Source organism: Nannospalax galili, unplaced genomic scaffold, assembly GCF_000622305.1.
Source record: "Nannospalax galili isolate Female #2095 unplaced genomic scaffold, S.galili_v1.0 scaffold543, whole genome shotgun sequence".
In the NCBI taxonomy this organism is placed as follows: domain Eukaryota; kingdom Metazoa; phylum Chordata; class Mammalia; order Rodentia; family Spalacidae; genus Nannospalax; species Nannospalax galili.
Window position 1 is genome coordinate 4,792,347 of NW_008352270.1, and position 19,758 is coordinate 4,812,104.

Genomic DNA, 19,758 nt, shown 5'->3' on the forward strand with positions numbered 1-19,758 from the left:
TTGGTCCAGGCTCTTCTGGCTTTCATAGTTTGCACTGAAAAGTCAGCTATAATCCTGATGGGATTTTATATGTGATTTGTTGGTTGTTTTTTTTTTATATGTGATTTGTTGTTTTTCTTTTGTAGCTTTCAGTATTGTCTCTTTGTTCTGAATGTTTAGTGTTTTTACTATGATGTGCTGTGGAGAGTTTCTTTTCTGGTTCTGTCTATTTGGTGTTCTGTATGCTTCTTGTATTTATATGGGCATGTCTTTTTTTAATATTGGGAAATTTTCTTCTACAATCCTGTTGAAGATCTTTCCATACCATTATCTTGAGATTCTTCTCCTTCCTGTATGCCTATGATTCGTAAGTTTGGTCTTTTTATGGTGTCACACAGTTCCTGCATATTCCCTTCTTGTGTTTTTTAAAATTTTTCATAATCTTTGCTGTGTGGTCTAATTTGTACACTTTATCTTCCAGTCTTGATATTCTGTTTTTCATTTCATTCATCCTATTGGCGAGGCTTTCTCCTGTTGTTTCTAATTGGCTTACTGAATGTTTCACTTCCTTCTTCATTTTGGCCTGAGTATTCTTCAATATTTCTAACTCTTTTCTGAATTCATTCAGAAATTTATCCCTATCTTCCTTCAGTTCTTTGATTTCTTTGTGTGTTCTTTAAATTCACTAAATTCTTTTATCATGTTTATAATTGTTCTTTTGAGTTCCATGTCCTGTGTTATTTCTAGGGAGTTCACATTGTACTCCTCTAGAGAACTATTGGTAATTGGTGGGGATATATTATGTTGGTTTTTCATGTTATTGTTTTTTCTTTGTGACTTTGACATGCAAATTTTTTTCCTAGTTTCTGATTCTTGTGTGAGACTCAAGCCTTCCTTTGTTGAGTTTAGATCTGCTTCTTTTTGTAAACTTTATGTGCCTCGTGGCTTACTTGTTGGACATGAAAAGCTGGTTGGTCTAGGCTTCAGGTTCTCTCTTTTGATTTTGTATTGGCGTGGCCTAATTGCTTTTTTCTTCAAGAATTCCCACAGAGGCCCAAGTGAGATGAGGCTCAGATGATATCAGGCTTTCTCCTAAGGTATGGGTCCCTCAAGGAAAGATGCTGCCCTCAAGAATTTGGGGGCTGGGTTGGCCTGAGAGAAGGGCCCAGGATAGATGCTGGTCTCAGGAAGGTGGTGGCTGTGCCACCCTAGGAAGTAAAGGGAGGTGAGGGTGGGAACAGGCCTAGAGGGTTCCTGGGGGCCACAGGGAGGAACTGGGTTGGTCCGGATCCAAAGGATCAGGAAGCAGCTGCGTCTCTGGGCCGAGAGGTTAGCCGCGGTGTCTGGGGTGCCCAGACAAGAAATGGGCCTGTATCTGGCCTAGGAGGAGAGACTTGGTCGGGTGGGGTTGGGGGTGTGTGTGTGTGAAAGAGGTTGAGGGAGTCAAGGCATGCTGGGTGCGCTGGACTTACCCAGGGAAGGTGCTGGGCCCAGACATGCGAGGCTGTGCAGCCCAGGGAAGTAAAGTGAGGTGAGCTGACAAAACTTTCAGGAAATTTTCTCTTATACTGTTCAGCATGAACAAAGGAGTTAATAACCCCATGGATTACTTTCTGATTTGGGTCTTCTCCACCACAATCATTTTTTATTTGGATCAGGATGTTCTGAAGGGGTTTAACCATTAATTTCCTCCACATATCTAATGCTAGCTCCCCTATTTCCATAAGTGATTGGTTCATATCTACACCACCATAGCCATATTGTAGATTGGCTTCTGTCAATTTATTCCTTTTAATAAACTGGGTACTGAGATACCTATATATGCAGCCCATGCAATCTGCACCCTGACTATATTCTTCCCAATACCTATGTTGCATAACAAGTAATTGTTCTTCAAGCTCCAGAGCTCTCTTGTGCAAATGCAGAACATGATTTTCCAAAAAGATCTTTGTTTCTGTATAAAGTCTTTCTTCAAGTGGTTCAGGATACACCACACATAAAGCAGAGATATCTGAGAACCAGTCATTTCATGTTGTTCTCTCGACATATTCCAACATAGCAACAGCTTTGGTAGTAGTCAGTAGCTTCTTTCATGTCTCATCAAATCTGCTACTCTTGGTTTCAAAGACAGTGTGCAAGTTTAGTGTTGAAACCTTTCAGTTTTTCAGGGCCAATGTGAAGGTGTGCAGTCCTTCCTTAGGACAGATTCCAGAGGGAGCAGCTTACCACATAGCAGGAGGAGTTATGGGTGGTTGTTAGCCACCACATTGGTGCTGGAAATTGAATCCGGGTCTCTCTGCAAGAGTAGTCAGTGCACTTACCGCTGACCATCTCTCCAGTCCCTCTTTTTATTTTTGGGACATAGTCTTACTATGTAGTCTAGGCTGACCTGGAATGCAAGTCTTCCTGTCTCTACCTCCCAAATGTAGGATTATAGGCATGTGCTACCATGCCTGGCTATTTTTATTACTGACCGACAGACAGTAATTGTACATATTTATAGTGTGCTGTGCCATTTTAGTACTTGTATATAGTATGCAATGATCCAATCAGGATAACATCTTTCAACTTAGAAATGCATTTCTATGTATTACAAACATTAAAAAAACCCTATCTACTTGGTATTTTGAAATATTCACTTAATTATTTCAACTATAGCTATCCTGTGTATAGCATATTAGAAGAATTTCCTCCTGCCCAGCTGTGTGCCTTTAAGCATTGACCATCTTTTCTCTATCCCTCCCTCCCCTATACTTTCTCATGCTCTGGTGACCACTATTCTACTCTCTTCTTTAAGATCAGCTTTTTAATCTTCATATTGAAAAAGACGACATGTAGCATGTGTCTTTCTGTGCCTTCCTGATTTCACTTAGCATAATGTTCTCAAGTTTGTCCATGTTGCTAGAAGTGACAGAAGTCCATTCTTTTTATAGTGAAATAACTTCCGTTCCTATTTCATAGTTAACTATCCATCTATGGTAGATTGTTCTACTAATTCCTCTTTTGAATTTTACTTTCTTCAACGGCACTATAACAATCAGTTAGCACATTTGTGTGCTCACTTTCTTTTTATAAGATTATTTACTAACAAGTTCCCAGAAGTAGAATCATTATGTTAAATCATTTCTATGACTTTAAAATATATTGCCAGGTTGTTCTCCAGAATGTTTCCACCAAATCCCAAGTCTTCTCTTCATGGTTCTGGCTCGCACATGAATGCTACCATGATTTTAAACATATGCTATTTTAATGGTCTAAATGAATACTTCACTTTGTTTAGCGTGGGTGTTTAGGATCAAATTTAGGTCCTCATGCTTATGCAAATGGCATTCTTACACTGAGTCATCTCCTCAGGACTTTCATTCCATTTCCTGATATGTTATTCTGAATAAATCACATCTAAATCATCTAATAATTTAAATAACTGAATCCCTGGGAGTTAGTTTCTTATAATATCAGAATGTTAGATTATACGATTTCTAGAGTATTGTCTTGAAATTCTTTAAGATTTTTATGATTCACCATAGGGTGCTCATGGAAGAGGAGAACCCTCATGTGTCAGCCCCTCTTTTCTACCTTGTTTGAGGGAGTGTCTCATAGCTAAGGAGCATTTATGTATAAAATCCCTAAAACTTGGGCTGGAGAGTTGGCTCAGTGGTTAAGAGCATTGACTGTTCTTATAGAAGACCCAGGTTCGATGCCCAGCACTCACATGGTGGCTAACAACCATTTGTAACTCCAGCTTCAGAGGACCTGATACCCTCTTCTGACCTCTGCGGGCATTGCATAACACCTACCTACATGCAGGCAATACACTCATATAAATAACTAAATAACTAACTAAATAAATAAATAAAATATTTTTTAATCCCCAAAACTCAATATAACTATTTTCACTAATGTGGTAGCATGCATTTGGCTACCCACAGGATCTACTTGCTTATATATGGTAGATATTTCTGTATAAGTAGACTTATCCATTCTGAAGGAGCCAGTTGGGTATGAGGTAGAGTTAGGTGACTTGATAGCTGGATATTCATGGGCCAGCCAAATGTGATAGATAGAGGTGCTCCCATAATTCTGAGATATATGTATATATATTTGTCCCAGGAAAAAGCAGCATAGTACATTTCTTGTCATTCTTTATGAATCTACCCTTCAAGTCTTAGCACAGTCCTGCGAGAAAATGTCAGAATATCTTCATAGTTCTTTAAAAACAGAGTGCCATGTTAATGTGCCTTCCCACTGCATAATTATTCATTTTGAGACAGGACTTCTGACTTACTGTGGTGCCTCCCAGGAGACATATGGTAAGACATCAGCAAGCAGTTATTGAATGGCTTCGGTAACTGTAGTGTTGATATGATGAGTAACAACAGTTCAGAGCTTTAACTGCCAAAGTCCCAAAGACAAGGGAAAGCACATATCGACTGAGGAAGTGCATCTTTATTGGATGTTCGCTTAGCTCCTTTGTGAAGGTCAACTGCTTCCTTTGGGTTCGACCTTGGAGTATTATTTGAAGCAGGCTAAAAACCAGGGTTCAGTTAACTCTTAGTTTCCTTTCTTGAAGCAACAGCTATGGCCCAAAATGGATCTTCTCAAAATCCACATTAAAGCCTCAACCATCATCTGAGGGTAACTGGAGATGAAGCCTTGGGAAAACAATTATGTTTAAGAAGGTCATGGGAATGGGGTCCTCATAAGAAAAAGAACCAGACAGCTTTTCCCTAAGCTCCACCCCCATGTGAGGAGGCCAACTAGACACCAGGAGGAGGGCCTCACCAGGAGCAGACCATGCTGTACCTTGACCAGGAGCAGACCATGCTGTACCTTGATCCTGGACTTCAAGCCTCCAGGAATGTAAGAAAATGAATTTTTATTGTTTAAGCCATTCAGACTATAACATTTAGTTATGACAAATCAAGATTCTTTTTAATAGTTTATTTGTTATTTTATTTCATTTTGTTTATAAGTGTACCACCGGCATGTATGTAACTGCACTGTGTCCTACAATGCTCACAGAGGTCAGAAGAGGGCTTAGGATTCCTTGGAAATGGAGTTATGGATGGCTGTTAGCTGCCATGTGAATGCTGGGAAGTGAACCCAGGTCGTCTGCAAAAACAGTCAGGCTCTTAACCGCTGAGCCATCTCTCTAGTCCAGCTCAAGCTTCTTAATACAACAACACAATATTTGACAGTAAGTAAATAGAATATTTCTTCAGTTTAAAATTTCATGCTAACCTTATTAAAATCAAGAAAAAATTTCTCAAGAAATTACTATACACTTAGAAATTTGCTGGATTTTAAGGATATAAAGATATTCTAGATATTGTTCCCACCCAAAGTCTACTTTAAAAAATTATTAAGGATGGAAGAGATGGCTCAATGATTAAGAGCACTGGCTACTCTTGCAGAGGACCCCAGTGTGGTTCCAGCACTCACACAGTGGCTCACAACCATCTGTAAATTCAGTTCCAGGAGATCTAACAACCTCTGCTGCTCCACAGGCACCTGTACACACCAGCTGCACATACATACATGAAACAAGCACTCATACATGTAAAATTTAAAAATAAATAATTCTTTAAAAATTATGACCATTTTTATTTATTTTGTGTGTGCATGTAGGGGGTAGAGACACATATGTGCCACAGTACATATGTGAGGCTAGTGGACAACTCACAGGAGCTGATTCTCTCCTTCCGTTATGTGGGTCCTGGGTATCAAACTCAGGTTGTTGGGCTTGGCAGCAAGTGCCTTTGCCTATTGAGGCATCCCCCAGGGCTGAAAGTCTATTTTTAAAGAAGACCACAACACTCACTTTTGGATTTAATGCTAACATTCCCTACCAATCTTTTCTGGCTCCTGGTGGAGTTAAGCATTCTTCAGGGACTGGAAAGATGCTCAGTGGTTAAGAGCACTTGCTGCCCTTCCAAAGGATCTGGGTTTCGTACCGAGAACCCACATGATGGTTCACAATCATCTGTGACTCCAGTTCCAGGGGATTCAATGGCCTCTTCTGGCCCCTTCAGGTATCAGATGCACATAGTGCACATACATGCATGCAAGCAAAATACTTATACATGTAAAATAAAAATAAATCTTTTAAATAAAAGACTTCATTGTTCTTCAGTCATTGGCCTTCTATAGTATGAATCCTACAATTTCGGTTGTCTGTTTATATATGTTTGTTGCTGATGAACATTTGGTTGGTCATTTGTGGTACTGTTTGACAAACAGCAGGTGCATGCTTTGTGTTTGCTAAATAAATGTTGTAAGCCTGTTCTAATTCCAAGTCTGGTTATATCATTTACTATGTCTAGAACTGAGCATGTTGCTCCACCAGTGTAACTTGTACTGTAGTTTTCTTGTGAGAATAAATAAGTTCATATACGTCTAACCGAACAGTTCTTAGACTGTGAGCTGAATATCATCACTTCTCTTACTATTATTCTAAGTCCCTGCTTTGTACAGTGCTTTTCACAAAAATGTCTGGGGGAGAGGGAGGGAAGCCTCCACATGGACATAGGATGCACAGTCTCATCCCTGCTTTGGAATGTTAATAATCTGGTCATAGCAATAAAGCAAGCATGAAATATTTAGAAAGGGAGTATTCATAGAAAAATTCAAGTCTGAAGACTCTTGAAGAATCAAATCTTTATATTATAAATTATGGTTCATAAGGGGTTGGTTCCCTACTTCATTGTTTTCCATTTGATCCTTTCTCTGTCTTTCTAAGGCAGGATTTAAATAGAGCTACTCATCAAAGACAAGCTTTTCTTTCTTTTAGCAAACTCATCTCAGTTGTGCGTCACTCAATCCCAGTGCATCACTTTGATGAAATGAGCTGGCTCAGATCACAGAGGACAGTGTGGGAGAGAGCCCCCGATGCACAGGATCACAGTGGTTCAGAAAGGGAAAACTAGGCTTATGGCAAGGAAAGGTGACTCAACCTCAGTCACCAGCTGACTAGCCACAAGACTGGGGGCAAGTTGTTTTCTTTGCAGGGGCCTCGGTTTTCTCACATGTAAAACTGTGATTTTCAAGATTCCTCTGTTTTATGATTGTGTGCTCTGGGAAGGCAAGATTGCTAAGTGAGGGTAGAAAGAGCAAGTTAACATTCTTCTAGCAATGAGGAAATACTCAGAGGTTCAGCTACGTACTTCAAAGAGGTAGTTCCAATAGTGCACAATTTCTCCCTCATTGCTGTTTAGTGCAATAGCCAAGAAGTATCTCATTACCAGATGTGCTCAGAACTCTGTCTGTCCCTCACATCAGCGGGTAGCTCTGATAACAATGGCCAGGGCATCCCTGAAGTGGGTGTCATTACTCCTGCGGGAGGAGGTAAGTGCTATAGGAGACCTCTACCTGAGCCACCAGCAGCACATACTGTATGTTTAGTGATACTCTTGGCTGAATTACTAATCAACAAGAATATTATTCTGGAGAGAGGAATGTGTTTTCAGTTATTCAGAACTTGCATTTTTTACTAATAGAGTCTCTATAAATTATGAATGGGAAAAAGTATTAGTTAGGTGTCAGTCAGGTCACCATACATTAGATTGTTTTCTTGAGGTCCTCTTGAGCCAAGGTTTTTTTGCCTGAGTGCATGGAGAAGGAGGCAGTCTTTTATTGCCTACCTCCAGAAGGGGTCGAAATCTACTACTTCTATGGCCACCAACAGAGTACTTACACAGCATGTATGGTACTTTTCACAGTCAGAGTGAGCAGAAAGGCCACATGAGACCACATGATACTAAGCTATCAAGATTTACAGTACCTCATGAGTATTATTTTATTATGGTCACCATTATCTGTTGACTCAGACCCTGTTTGCATTATAACTGTCTAGAGTTGTCTTGTTTCTATTAGATTTTGAAATCTTGAAGGTTAGGAATACAGCCTGGTGTGCAGAAGGTTCATAGAACCTAGTCTTTAACAATTGCATAAAGATATTTGTTGAATGTAATATGAAAAAAATGCACACAGAGCTCCCACACTATCCTAGGTATGAGATCTGGGTTTTATTAAAATTATTATTTTATGTGTATGAATGTATTGCCTGCATGCTTGTAAGTGCATCTGTGTCATATAATGCCCATGGAGGTCAGAAGGAAGTGTCAGATCTCCTGGAACTGGAGTGACATATGGTTGGTAGCCACCGTGTAGGTGCTAGGATTTGAACCTGGGTCCTTGGCAAGAGCAGCCAGTGCTCTTAACTGCTGAGCCGAGATTTGTGGTTTTTATACATCGAAATTTCCATAGTTAGGTGTTTAATTTTTTAAAGTGATAAATGGAAATGATATTGGGTAAAAGAAATATAGATGGTTAACAAATAGGGTTCAGAAAAATTACAAGTTTGTTTGTTTTGTAAATACCGAAGCCTAGTGGGTAGTTTCTGTTTGCTTTATAGTTTGTTTTTTCCTGAAAAAGCTCCTGTTTCTCAAGCTCATTAAGGTCCCTGTACATTTAACACACCAGCTGTGCTGAGCCTAACAGCTCTTGTTTGTTTTGAGTCAGCAGCAGCACATACTGTACATTTAGTGATGCCCTTGGCTGAGTCAATAATCAGCAAGAGTATTGTCCTGGGTGGGGAAATGTGCTTTCAGTTACTGAGAGTTTGCATTTTCTACTAATAGAGTCTTCATAACTGCAGCAATTCAACAAATTAAGCATAGCAAAGAGTATTGGTTGCTTGTCGGTCACAGAGTTTATGCCTTCGTGAGAGCAAAAACTCCACAAATAGGATTCATAAGCTGTTGCTGAGGGTTTTATACTGTAATGAACACTGAGGTTGATGGTGTCAAATGCCCTTATCTACAAATGATGAAACCATCTAAGTCCCAGAACTCTACCAATGCATTTTCCCTAGAAATTATTTAAATGCTGAGGTTACAAAATATTTTAAAAGTGATGTCCACAAAGTTTTGCTTTCTTTTGAGAGCATAAAGGGTTATGCAAGGAGATCGTTAAGAGTAATGTGATAATGTCATGTATCAATTACATTTTAGAAGTCAAATCTCTTAGGCCACCTACTTAAATAGGGCTTGGTCAAAAGGTTTGTGTTCAAGCAGGATGGAAGACTATTATTTTTACCTAATTGAAGCTATGCAGTAATGTGGAATCTGTTGCAGTTTGAGTCACAGACATCGCCATAGTTTAGATCTGGAATGTTCTCTAAGAACCCCAATTGCACTGCTACAGGGAGGTGCTGGAACCTTTGCCAGGTGGAGCCTAGTGAAAGGAAGTAAGGTTGTGGGGGAGGGAGATATGCCCTTGGAAACCATACCAGGACCCCAGCCCTCTTGCCTCTGTCTGCTATCTGGCTCCTATAAGGTAAACAGGCCACCTCCACCATGTTTTCCGATCATGATGGTCTGCTTCACCATAGGCCCAAAGGAGCAGGGACAAACCACCAGGTATTTAAACTTCTGGAGCTGTGAGCCAAAACACGCCTTTCTTCTTTTAAATTGATTACTTCAGGCATTTTGTTACATTGATGGGATGCTGACTAACACAGCACGTGTGCTGCTTCATCTCTACCACACCATTTGACCGTTCATCAACAAGAGTATTGTCTGGGCTTGGAAATGTGCCCATTTCTACAGAAACTGATAAGCCAAGACAAACATTGATTCAGGAAGAGGCTATAGGGATCAGGAAATGATAATGTAAGCTTCTTTCTGGAAAGCATCTCATTCTAGCACTTGTGTGTATGATCTAGACTTTGGCAGGAAGCTCCTTTAATGACCATCAAAATGACCACAGTTGAGAGACCTGATTCCTGTGTATTCTTAAAATTACCTCCAAGCGTCTGGAAACTTGCTTCCAGCCTATACACTAGGGTCTCACCAACTTCCTTTGTTTTCTTAATGCCCTTAGTCAAATTTGAACAATTTTCAGCCATCAACGTCTTGTTCTTCTGAGTACACAAAGCTATAATTATATATCTAGTAACATACGATTAACAAATTGAGTCCCAAATTTTCCAAAGGATATTTTTAGCTTACCTCCCTGTGAACAGGTGGGTGTCTTTGAAAATTGTTAACTGTAGTATTTTAGGTCAGAGGGATCCTGGATAGTGTGCAGTTCAACTCCCTGATTTTACCAGACAGGGAAAATAAGCAACAAGGAGAGGTGAAATGATTGCAGAAAGTTATACTGTCTATCGGTGACCTGACTAGCCTAAATCCAGCTCTTACAACTTCCATTTTCATTTTTTTTTTCTGTTCAAGAGACTACTATGTTATTTTTTGTAATAGTACTTGAAACAAGCTAATTTCACATAAGTATTTTGGAAGGCTGAACGCTGAATATAAATTTAAATATAAAGTGCAGCGTGTACTTGGGGAAAAAAAATTAGCTTTACATTCTCTGAGGAGATTACCTGGCCCTGAAATAGGAATGTAGCTGTCTATAGTTAGCAATGCGGGTAGGTGCTTCAGGGCCAAGGATACTGCCTCTGGGCATATGTGTGGAAGGAGGACAAGGAATTTGAACAACTACACATAAGAGGCCAGTAGCTTGTACTCACATAAACACTGGCTTCTTTACCAGGCATTTTAGAGCTCTTTGCCACGTGGCGCATTCGTTGACTTTTTTATGTTTGGCATTTTCTTCTTCCTTTTTTTTTTTTTTTCTTTCAGACAAGGTCTAATCATATTAGGCCAGGTTGGTCTTAAAGTCTCCATTCTCTGCCCCAGCCTCCTAAGTGCTGCGGTTACATGTGCACACAACCACATGTAACCTGTTTTCTTCTATTTTCAATTCTGATAGTGGCCAGTGTTGCTTTGTTTGTTTGTTTTTAATAGGGTTTGTTTCACATAGCCCAGCCTGGCCTCAAGCTCTCTCTGTAGCAGAGGAGAACCTTGAATTCCTGCTCCTTCTGCCTCCACCTCCCAGGTGCTAGATCACAGACAAGCACCCCCACATCCAGGGCATGTTTAGGGTCTGTGTCCTCTTCTGTACAGTGACCTTGGTGAATTTGAGGACACTCTGGGTACTTATTTCCTCCTTCCCACGGGTAGCTCTGGGATTCCTCACATCCCTCATCCCCAGTCTGCTCTCTCTCCATCATCAAAAGGACTCTCCCATTGGCCATCTAGGCAGGGCTCAACCTTTAAGTTCAAAACAGAGCTTTTGTCCAATTCTTTTCCCATGTAAGCATCCTCTTTCTAATTTTGAGGCAACTGGTTCTTCCTTTTCTATTTTGGTAACAGCCACAATAGTTCAGACCTTTTCTCACTCACGGTGTCCATAGCGACCTTCTACTCACAGCTTCACATTTCTTTACTCCAACAAAACCTCAGCATATCTACCTAAGCAATTTTGCCCATGCGTTGTAAATGGACTACACTGACATTTATTTTTAAATTGTTTTTATACTTATTTAATAATGTGTGCATGTGCATATGCTACAGCACATCTGTGGAGGTCAGAGAACACCTTGCAGGAATCAGTTATCTTGCTCTACATTGTGGGTTCTGGGGATTCAACTCAGGTTGTTAGGCTTAGTGGTCAGTGTCCTTACCTGCTGATCCATTTCATCAACTCTCAGGACTGACATTTATTGAGAGCCTACTATGTTCTAGGCATGCCTTCACTGTCTCAATTAATTTTAAATTCTGCCATATGAAGTACTTTTTTTCTTATCATTAGCTTTATTAATAGTGAGTGAATACTAAGCACTTAATATGTACAAGGTTCTATTTATTCATTCATTCATTCATTCATTTATTCATTCATTCACTTATTTTGCATCTTTGGAGACAGGGTCTCCCTGTAGCCCCAGCTAGCCTTGAATTAGCTACGTAGATCAGGCTTATAGAGATCCACCTGCCTCTGCCTCCCAAATGCTGGGATTAAAGGCATGCACCACCACACCCGGGGTGCAAGACACTCTGCATGCTTTATTTGAACTGCTTTTATTGATATGGTCTCATGTGGCACAGGATATCCTTAAACTCCTGAACCATCAGTCTCTGCCTCCTGAGCGCTGGCAATACAGACATGTAATATCACATCGAGTCCCTGAACTACTTCAATTATTATAATTAATCTTATAAGCAAGTGTTATTACTGACTCCACTCAAGATGAGACTAAAGCTTTAGAAAGGAAAACAACCTGCCCACCACACAGCTCGCTGGTGAATTTACACCTAGTGTGACTCCATAGCCCAGACTCAAAAGCATCAGAGAACATTAAAACTCTAGCAGAGGAAGAGTCTGCATCACAAAGAACATTCTTGTCCTCCACCTGCCATCCTTCCCCTTACTCTCAGAAAATGATGTTTCCCACCATCTACCTCACTATCCCCTGAGTTTGGTACTTTTCAAGGGATGACCTTGACCTTTTCTCTGTCATCTCTAGCCCACTGACTCTTGACTTTTCTGATCATGGACTGCTTTTGAGGGTTTGGTAAGGTTTTAGACTTTCTCTTCAAAAGAACACACAAGTATCATTTGCTTATAAGACTCCAGGAGTCCTTTCAAACTGAGGAGCTCGTGGTCTCATACAGAAAAGGAATATATTCTATATGGATTAAAGTTCGAAAGGCAAAATGTGAAACATAACAATAAAGCAATAAAGCAGAGGGAAATTTATTTCACATATTCCTGGACTTTTAAAATTGTGTCATTAAATCCAGGAGCCATAGTGACGGGAACAGACAAAATTGAAATTCTCCTAAAACGTTATTTATGGCCCTAAAATATAAGGAGAGCTCTGTTTGCAAACCAGAACAATCTCTCTGTGACACGAGCTGCCCCCTTACCTCCGGTGACAATCACGTTAGCCTTAATGCAGTAGCAGAAAGTGTTCGCTCCTCTTGGCATGGCAAACTCTCTGACTGGCCTGGGAGACAAAGGTAGATGTAAAATGCTCACATTTGTCTTCATAAAGTTAGCTGTAACCTGGAAACAGATTGCGCTGAGTTCCTTACTCAATTGCTCGTAAATTTATTTGCCCATGGAAAATATTATAAGCAATGATTGAGTACACACTGATCTACAGAAACTGCTTCCTGCCTTAGTTTGGGTCTGTTGCATTTGGCCCTAAACTATTATTAGGAGGTACTGAAACCTTTAAAAGGCAGGGCCTAATAGGTGGGAGGTGTGCCCTGAAAGGGATTATGGGAGACCTCATCCAATTCCTCCTCCAGTCTTTGTTTCCTGGCTGCCATCAGGTGAAGAGTTTGTTCATCTATGTGTTCCCACATCCCAAAAGTAACAGGACCAAGTCATCAGGGACTGAAACCTCAAAAATCATGAGCCATAATGGCTCATTTTCCTTTAGGTGGATTGATCTCAGGCATTTGTTACAGCGATGGGAAAGAGACTAACATATTTAAACATGTACAGTTCATCTTATTTGGCTGACATAAACACTGATAGCCCACTGGATTCGGCTCTCTGGCCACTGCTTCCTAATTCTTGCTCAAGATGCAGAAATACAGAGCCTGAGTCAGTGCACACCCATGATAGGACCACCACACCACCTTCATTTTCAAATTCTCTTTAAAAACTTTTAGTTACTTATTTTTATTTTATGTGTATGAGTGTTTTGCCTGCATATACCTAAGTGCACCACATGCATGCAGTGTCAGCAGAGGCCAGAAGAGGGCAATAGATGCCCTGGAACTGGAGTTACAGAAGGTTGTTATCCGCCATGTGGGTGCTGGGACCTGAACTTGGGTCCACTACAAGAGCAACCTGTGCTCTTCACTGTGAGCCATTCTCCAGCCCTCAAATTCCCTTTTAAAATGCCTTTTTGTGTCTTAGCTCTTAGTGAATGATAAAAATGAATGATCATCCATTGGGCACTAAATGTTCCAGGCATCAAACAGTAAAGTAATTTTTAATAACTCTTATCAGGTAGGTTTTTCCCATTCATGGAGGCTGAGACGAACTAATAGTCATAGAGCAAGTGCAGGAACAAAAACCAGTTTTGGCTCGTTTCATAGAAACTCTAGAATAATACTGTCATCTTTCTACTGAAATAATCTGCCTCTGAGTTGACTAAGAAAAAAATAGTGTTAAGTGGTTACTTGCTCAGCTGTTGGAAACTGTCAAGCTGTGAAAGGGTTAGAGGCTCAGCTTATTGATACAATGGGCCAGCATGCTATGTCACATAGTTAACTGCAGATGTTCATCTTCTTGGTACATAATTTCAATTCTGAAATTTCAGTGCAAAATTATAACCAGTATGCTAATCATTTCTGAAATTGAGATTTCTTTTGAGAGGTTTCTTTTTCCTGCCTTTTTGGGAATCATGCTGATTCTTATTTTAACATCTGACCAATTATTTATTTGTATAAATGCAGTTTCATCTGAAGACTCAGATGATAAGGAAACTGCAGAAATGAGAACATGTTGCATTTAGGAATGGAGGAACCCAACTGTGCTCTTCAGATGGCCCTCCAATGGCCATGGCAGTCCAGGAAAGCATGATTACAAGTATCACTGGAGAATCTCTCCAGCTTCTAGATTTAGAAGGAGAGTGGCTGGAGAGAGGGAGCAGCCGAGCAGCTCAGGCAGCACCTGTCACATCAAGGATCACTGTTTGCTGAGGTTGCTGAGTATTTTTATCTCACTGCTTCCTGATGCACACCATAATGATCAGAGATGTAATTACCACCCACCAAAGTCAAAGAGATAGGGTAAATATTAGGAATTCCAGAATTAATCTCAAAGACAGACTCCTAGCTATTGCAAAATAGATGCTCATTGGGGGAACGACCAAAATACACCAGTTGGTTAGAAAAGGAAAACTTCTAGATAATCTGTTTATGACTCCTTCATACCAAGTCTATAGAACACTACAGAGGGTAGGAATTTAAGTTCCCTACAACACTATTACGTAAATGTAAAATATACTCAAACATACTTTTTGAAGAAAACTTATAAAAAGGAAACACTAAATCCAATAGAATGGCTGTGTGTGTGTGTGTGTGTGTGTGTGTGTGTGTGTGTGTGTCTTCCTATGACTTTCAGGTTAAAATTCCAGCTCTTACACCATTTACAGGCTTCCTTAACTTCACCTTTCCCTACTCTCCTCTGAATACTCCTACCCAGAACTCATTATCTTCTTTCTCATGTTCATATTTGCAAATGCCATGTCTTTGATGTGTCCATTTTCCCATCTCACACCTACTCAACTGTTTGGCTGCTTAACTTATCAGTTCTGTTTTTCACCACTCCTCAAAGAATCCTTTCACAGGACTGTCCCTCTACCCTGCCCAAGATGCCCTCAGCATCCACCCTGCTCTCTGACATCTTTACCGTGGCACTTACCACCCTTCATGGGAATGCTTTATTTATTTTATCAGTTATAAGCACATGACAAGGAGGACCTAGTCTTGCTCATCTCTAATTTCCAGCACAAAGTACAGTGTCTCAAACATAATACCTCAGCAATAGGAACTTTCTAAGCAATGTATATTCAGATTCTTGCTCTACATCTTCTTTGGGAGTCATCTATATTCAAATTATGCAACAATCAGAAACATAATGTTTGGTATAATAATAATCCTACTCTCTCACAGAGACATATCCTCAAACATAATTAAAATGCAATAAATACAAAGATGAAAGTATGAAAGGGTTACTGAGTTCCCTACCAGGGTTTGGGAAAGGTCAGAATAATTTCCTGGAGTCATATTATCTGATCCTTAAAAGATCATGAAGTTTGGAGGAAAGGAAGCAGAAGGGACAAGGGAATGTCATGTCAACCCTAAACATGTACAAAGTTCCAACATGGGAAACCTAGGAAGCAAGAACAAGCTCAGGGTTACAGGGAGCTAAGTAGAAGGCAGTGGGGGACAGGAGGTGGAGGGTGTGGAGCCACCAGACCACAGAAGTACTATGTGCAGGGGATAGAGAGATGTAGAATGTACCAAGATAGCTGGATGCTGCCTTCGGGAGAACATATGGAAGGAACATGGGGAGTGGGAAGGAGAGGGATAAGAAGACAGGTTCATTGAGTGTCCATGAGGTAATACACACAACTTGGTGGTTGATGGTGAGAGAAAATGAGGCTGTGATGAGGGGAGTGAGAAAGAGCAAAGCTTTCCGTATTTTATTCTCATCATGGCTAATTCCACACTGCCAATGAGACAACCTTGACCAGAATTTGGTAGAAAGATACAGAACTGTACAGCATTATATAGAATTTAGATCTTTTGGAGATATAAAAAGCATCAAGAAGTTAACAGTAAATTAAAGTAAAATAAATGGGAAGCAATGAGTTGTGCAATTTTGCCTTTGTAATAATTAAATTGTGAATTTACATAATTTAACATTTAGTAATGGCAGTGTCTAACAAAGTTCCCGTACTCTCAGTAATTAGCTCTTTAAGCTCATATGAGTGAGCTCTAGCCTAGCACTGATTTTATGTCTATAGTTATTGGGTTTTCACTTAGATTTTAAGCATTTAGAGGCAAAGGACATGACTTAAATATGTTTACTAGATATTTATTGAATGATTGATGTTTCTGGGTTAAAGGTTATACTGCTGGACTTGTATGTTATATTTGTCATATGACATCTTGTTGCCATGCTGTTTGCTATAATTACCCCAGAAGAGCCTGGAAATATTGTACTTGTAAAATTGTGGCTGCAGATTTCCACACGTTGGAAATGAAAACTACATGAAGTCGAGTACTTCTACGGGACCACAATGTCATATTGTGTTGCCTTATGCTTTCACAATGCACAGCCACAGTTGTTCCCCATGGTTATGAACATATTGTGAATTGCCAGCAGAGTATAAAAGCAAATTGAATATAAAGATGCCTCTATTTCTTAATTAGTTTACATTTCAGAAGTGTACTTCTTTAAAATATCAGCATGCAATCATTTCTGATTAATTATGCTACAGAAACAAAATAAAAATTTGTAATCAATTACATCCTATTAATGGCATTTGTGGAACCTGATCTGGTGTCAAGAAACAAATTATTTTTAACACACTGTGAAACTTTTTAAGCCAATCTGATGATATTATATAAGAAAATGAACATTTTCAGCTCTGAGTAATGAGTACTCATGTGGGTCTTTCATGGAAGTCTATAATTTTTAAGAAAATATAAGATTATCAGCCACCTGAGAGACATGATAGTCTGTTCTTCATTAAATTCCTAATTCTGTTACTCAGCTGCTTAAATTTAAAACTCTGAATAATTTTAAAGAGCTTTAACTCTATATGGGCATAAGTTGGCTTTTTTTGTTTAAGTTTTTGTTTGGCTTTTTTCCCATAGTGTGTGTGTGTGTGTGTGTGTGTGTGTGTGTGTGTGTGTGTGTGTCTGTGTCTGTGTCTGTGTCTGTGTGTCTGTGTCTGTGTGTCTGTGTGCCTCTGTGTATGTCTGTGTGTATCTATGTGTGAGTACCTGCACATCTGAGAGCAGTGCCCATCAGATCCCCTGGAACTGGAGTTATAGATGGTTATTAGCTATCATAGGGGTGCTGGGAACCAAACCCAGGTCCTCTGCAAGAGCAGCCAGTACCCTTAACCACTGAGCCATCTCACCAGTCCCCATGCTTAATCTTTTAAAAAGTTTAAAAAATGTTATTGTTATTGGATCTTATTGCAATGAGTCAGAGTCTCGTGATCCAGCACATTTTTAAAAAAATTTATTTGTTTGACTGTTGGGCCAGTTGTGGGTCTCTGTGTTAATCACCATCTGCTGCTTATGGAAGCTTCTCTGGTGAGAGTTGAGAGATGCATTAATCTGTGAGTACAATAAGTCATTAGAGATGCTTTAATATGATGTCTATTTAGTAAAATAATAGTTTTAGCTCTCCCCTATGGCCTGTGACCTGTCTAGCCACAGATTCCTAGGTCTGATATCAATGTCAGGTACGGGCTCCCCAACCCTACCTAAGGACCTATTGGCAACTGATGGCTGCTGGAAGGGGAGAGTCAGTCTTTTTCAAGGGTGTGACTCTTGGGAGTTTAACCAGTTTCCAGTGGATGGACCCATACCAAAGAGCATTTGGGAACATAAATTCAACTCTAAAGGCTTTAAAATGCATTTTATAGATAGATATATAATAGAGTACCTGAAATTGGGTGGGGGGTAGTAAGATGAGTATATATAGGGGAGGGATCTAAATACAATCAAATTGTATTATGTAAAATTCACAAAAAATCAATAAAATACCATGTGATTTATAATAGATTGAAGTCTTTCATTTTAATATTGATTTGTTATCTAGTGATTGCATATGGTCGTGTGAAATGTAACTCATTTTAGTCTATGGGGTATCACTAAACAAAAAAGTATTAAATGAGAGAGTGAAGTTTTTAAAAAGTCATTTGTTATCTGTTTGATTTTGAAACAGAGTCCCAGGCTGACCTCAACCTCACGACCCCAAGGCCTCTGCCTCCCAGTGCCAGGTATACATTTTACCTGGCTGTCTATTTCTTCTTGTGTGAGCTTTAGTAGATTTAGATTGCGTCTTTTAGTGAATCGGTCCATTTCATCCACATTATTAAATTTGTAGATATAAAGTTGTTTATAATATTCCTTTATTATCCTTTTATTGTCTTTTTGAGACAGGCTCTCCTTGTAGCCCCAGTTGGCCTAGAACTCACTAAGTAGACCAGGCAGGCCTTGAACTCACAGAGATCTGCCTGCCTCTGCCTCCCAAGTGCTGGGATTAAAGGTGTGTGCCGCCACACCTGGTTTTCTTTATTGTCCTTTTAACATCACTGGAACCTGTGGTAATAAATGTTCTCTATTATTTCTGATATTAATACGGTGTATCTTTTATTTTTTTAGTTAGCTTGTCTTATTGGCATTATTTATATTTTCATAGACCTAGCTTTTGGTTTTGTTTATTTTGTTTGTTTTCAACTTGACTAATATCTGTTGATTTTTTTAAAAAAATTATTCCTATTTTCCTGATTATTTTGAATTTCATTGGCTTTTCTCTTATTTTCCTAAAATGAAAGCTTAGGCAACTGATTTCTGAGCTTATGTCTTTTCAACATCACATTGATTTTTATTAAGTTGCATTTCATTTTCATTTAGTTCAGATCATGTTTTGATGTCTCTTGGGATTTTTTTCTTTGTCCCATATGTTATTTAGAAGTATGTTGTTTAATCTCCACATATTTTGGGATTTCTCACTATGCTTCAGTCAGTGATTTTAGATTAATCCTATAGTCTAGATGCAAATATTGCATGATGTCTAATTTTAAAATTTGTTAAAGTGTGTTTTATGATCTAGAAGGTGGTGGGCTTTGGTGAATAGTCCATGTGAACCTAAGAATGCATATTCCATTGTTATTGGCTGGGGTGGTCTATGGATAATCATTATACTCAATTGGTTAATGAGATAACTTCAATTATGTTGACAAAAGTATTGGTGTTTGCAAGTGTAATTGTGAATGTATGTGTATCTCCTTACAGTTTTAAATTTTCTTTTTTTTTACTTTACAGCACAACTTTTTTTTTTTTCATACAGAATAATTCATTCCAAAGCAATTGACATTGAGACGTTTTCACATGCATTTCTAATCTCTATATACATGACTATCACTGGTCACAGTCGCCCACCTTCTGAGCTCCTCGGCATCTGAGCATGATTACAAACTCATCAGATAGACAGCCTTCCTCTCCCACTAGAGGCTCCATACTCAGCCATCCCTGTCACTGTCCACTGTGTTGTCAGAACCCTCATCCATTCCCCCCTGTCTGCCCTTCTGGTAAATCTAGTCAGCCAGAGGTCCCTGTTCCAGGAGGGTCAGCTGTTCCTCATCTACGGCAATCCATTGTC

General features: G+C 39.5%; 1 protein-coding gene and 1 pseudogene across 2 annotated transcripts in view; both read right to left on the minus strand.

Annotated features, from left to right (window-relative positions):
• The window catches only part of LOC103746897, a 10,399-nt pseudogene extending 8,274 nt beyond the window's left edge, over positions 1 to 2,125 (minus strand).
• Positions 1 to 19,758, minus strand: part of Wdr64 (WD repeat domain 64) — a 159,834-nt gene that overhangs the window by 87,740 nt on the left and 52,336 nt on the right. For both annotated transcript variants that reach the window (XM_029554115.1, XM_008849176.1), the window contains exon 9: positions 12,753 to 12,832. In XM_029554115.1, the coding sequence (XP_029409975.1) occupies positions 12,753 to 12,832 (80 nt within the window). The remainder of the gene's footprint in view (positions 1 to 12,752; positions 12,833 to 19,758) is intronic.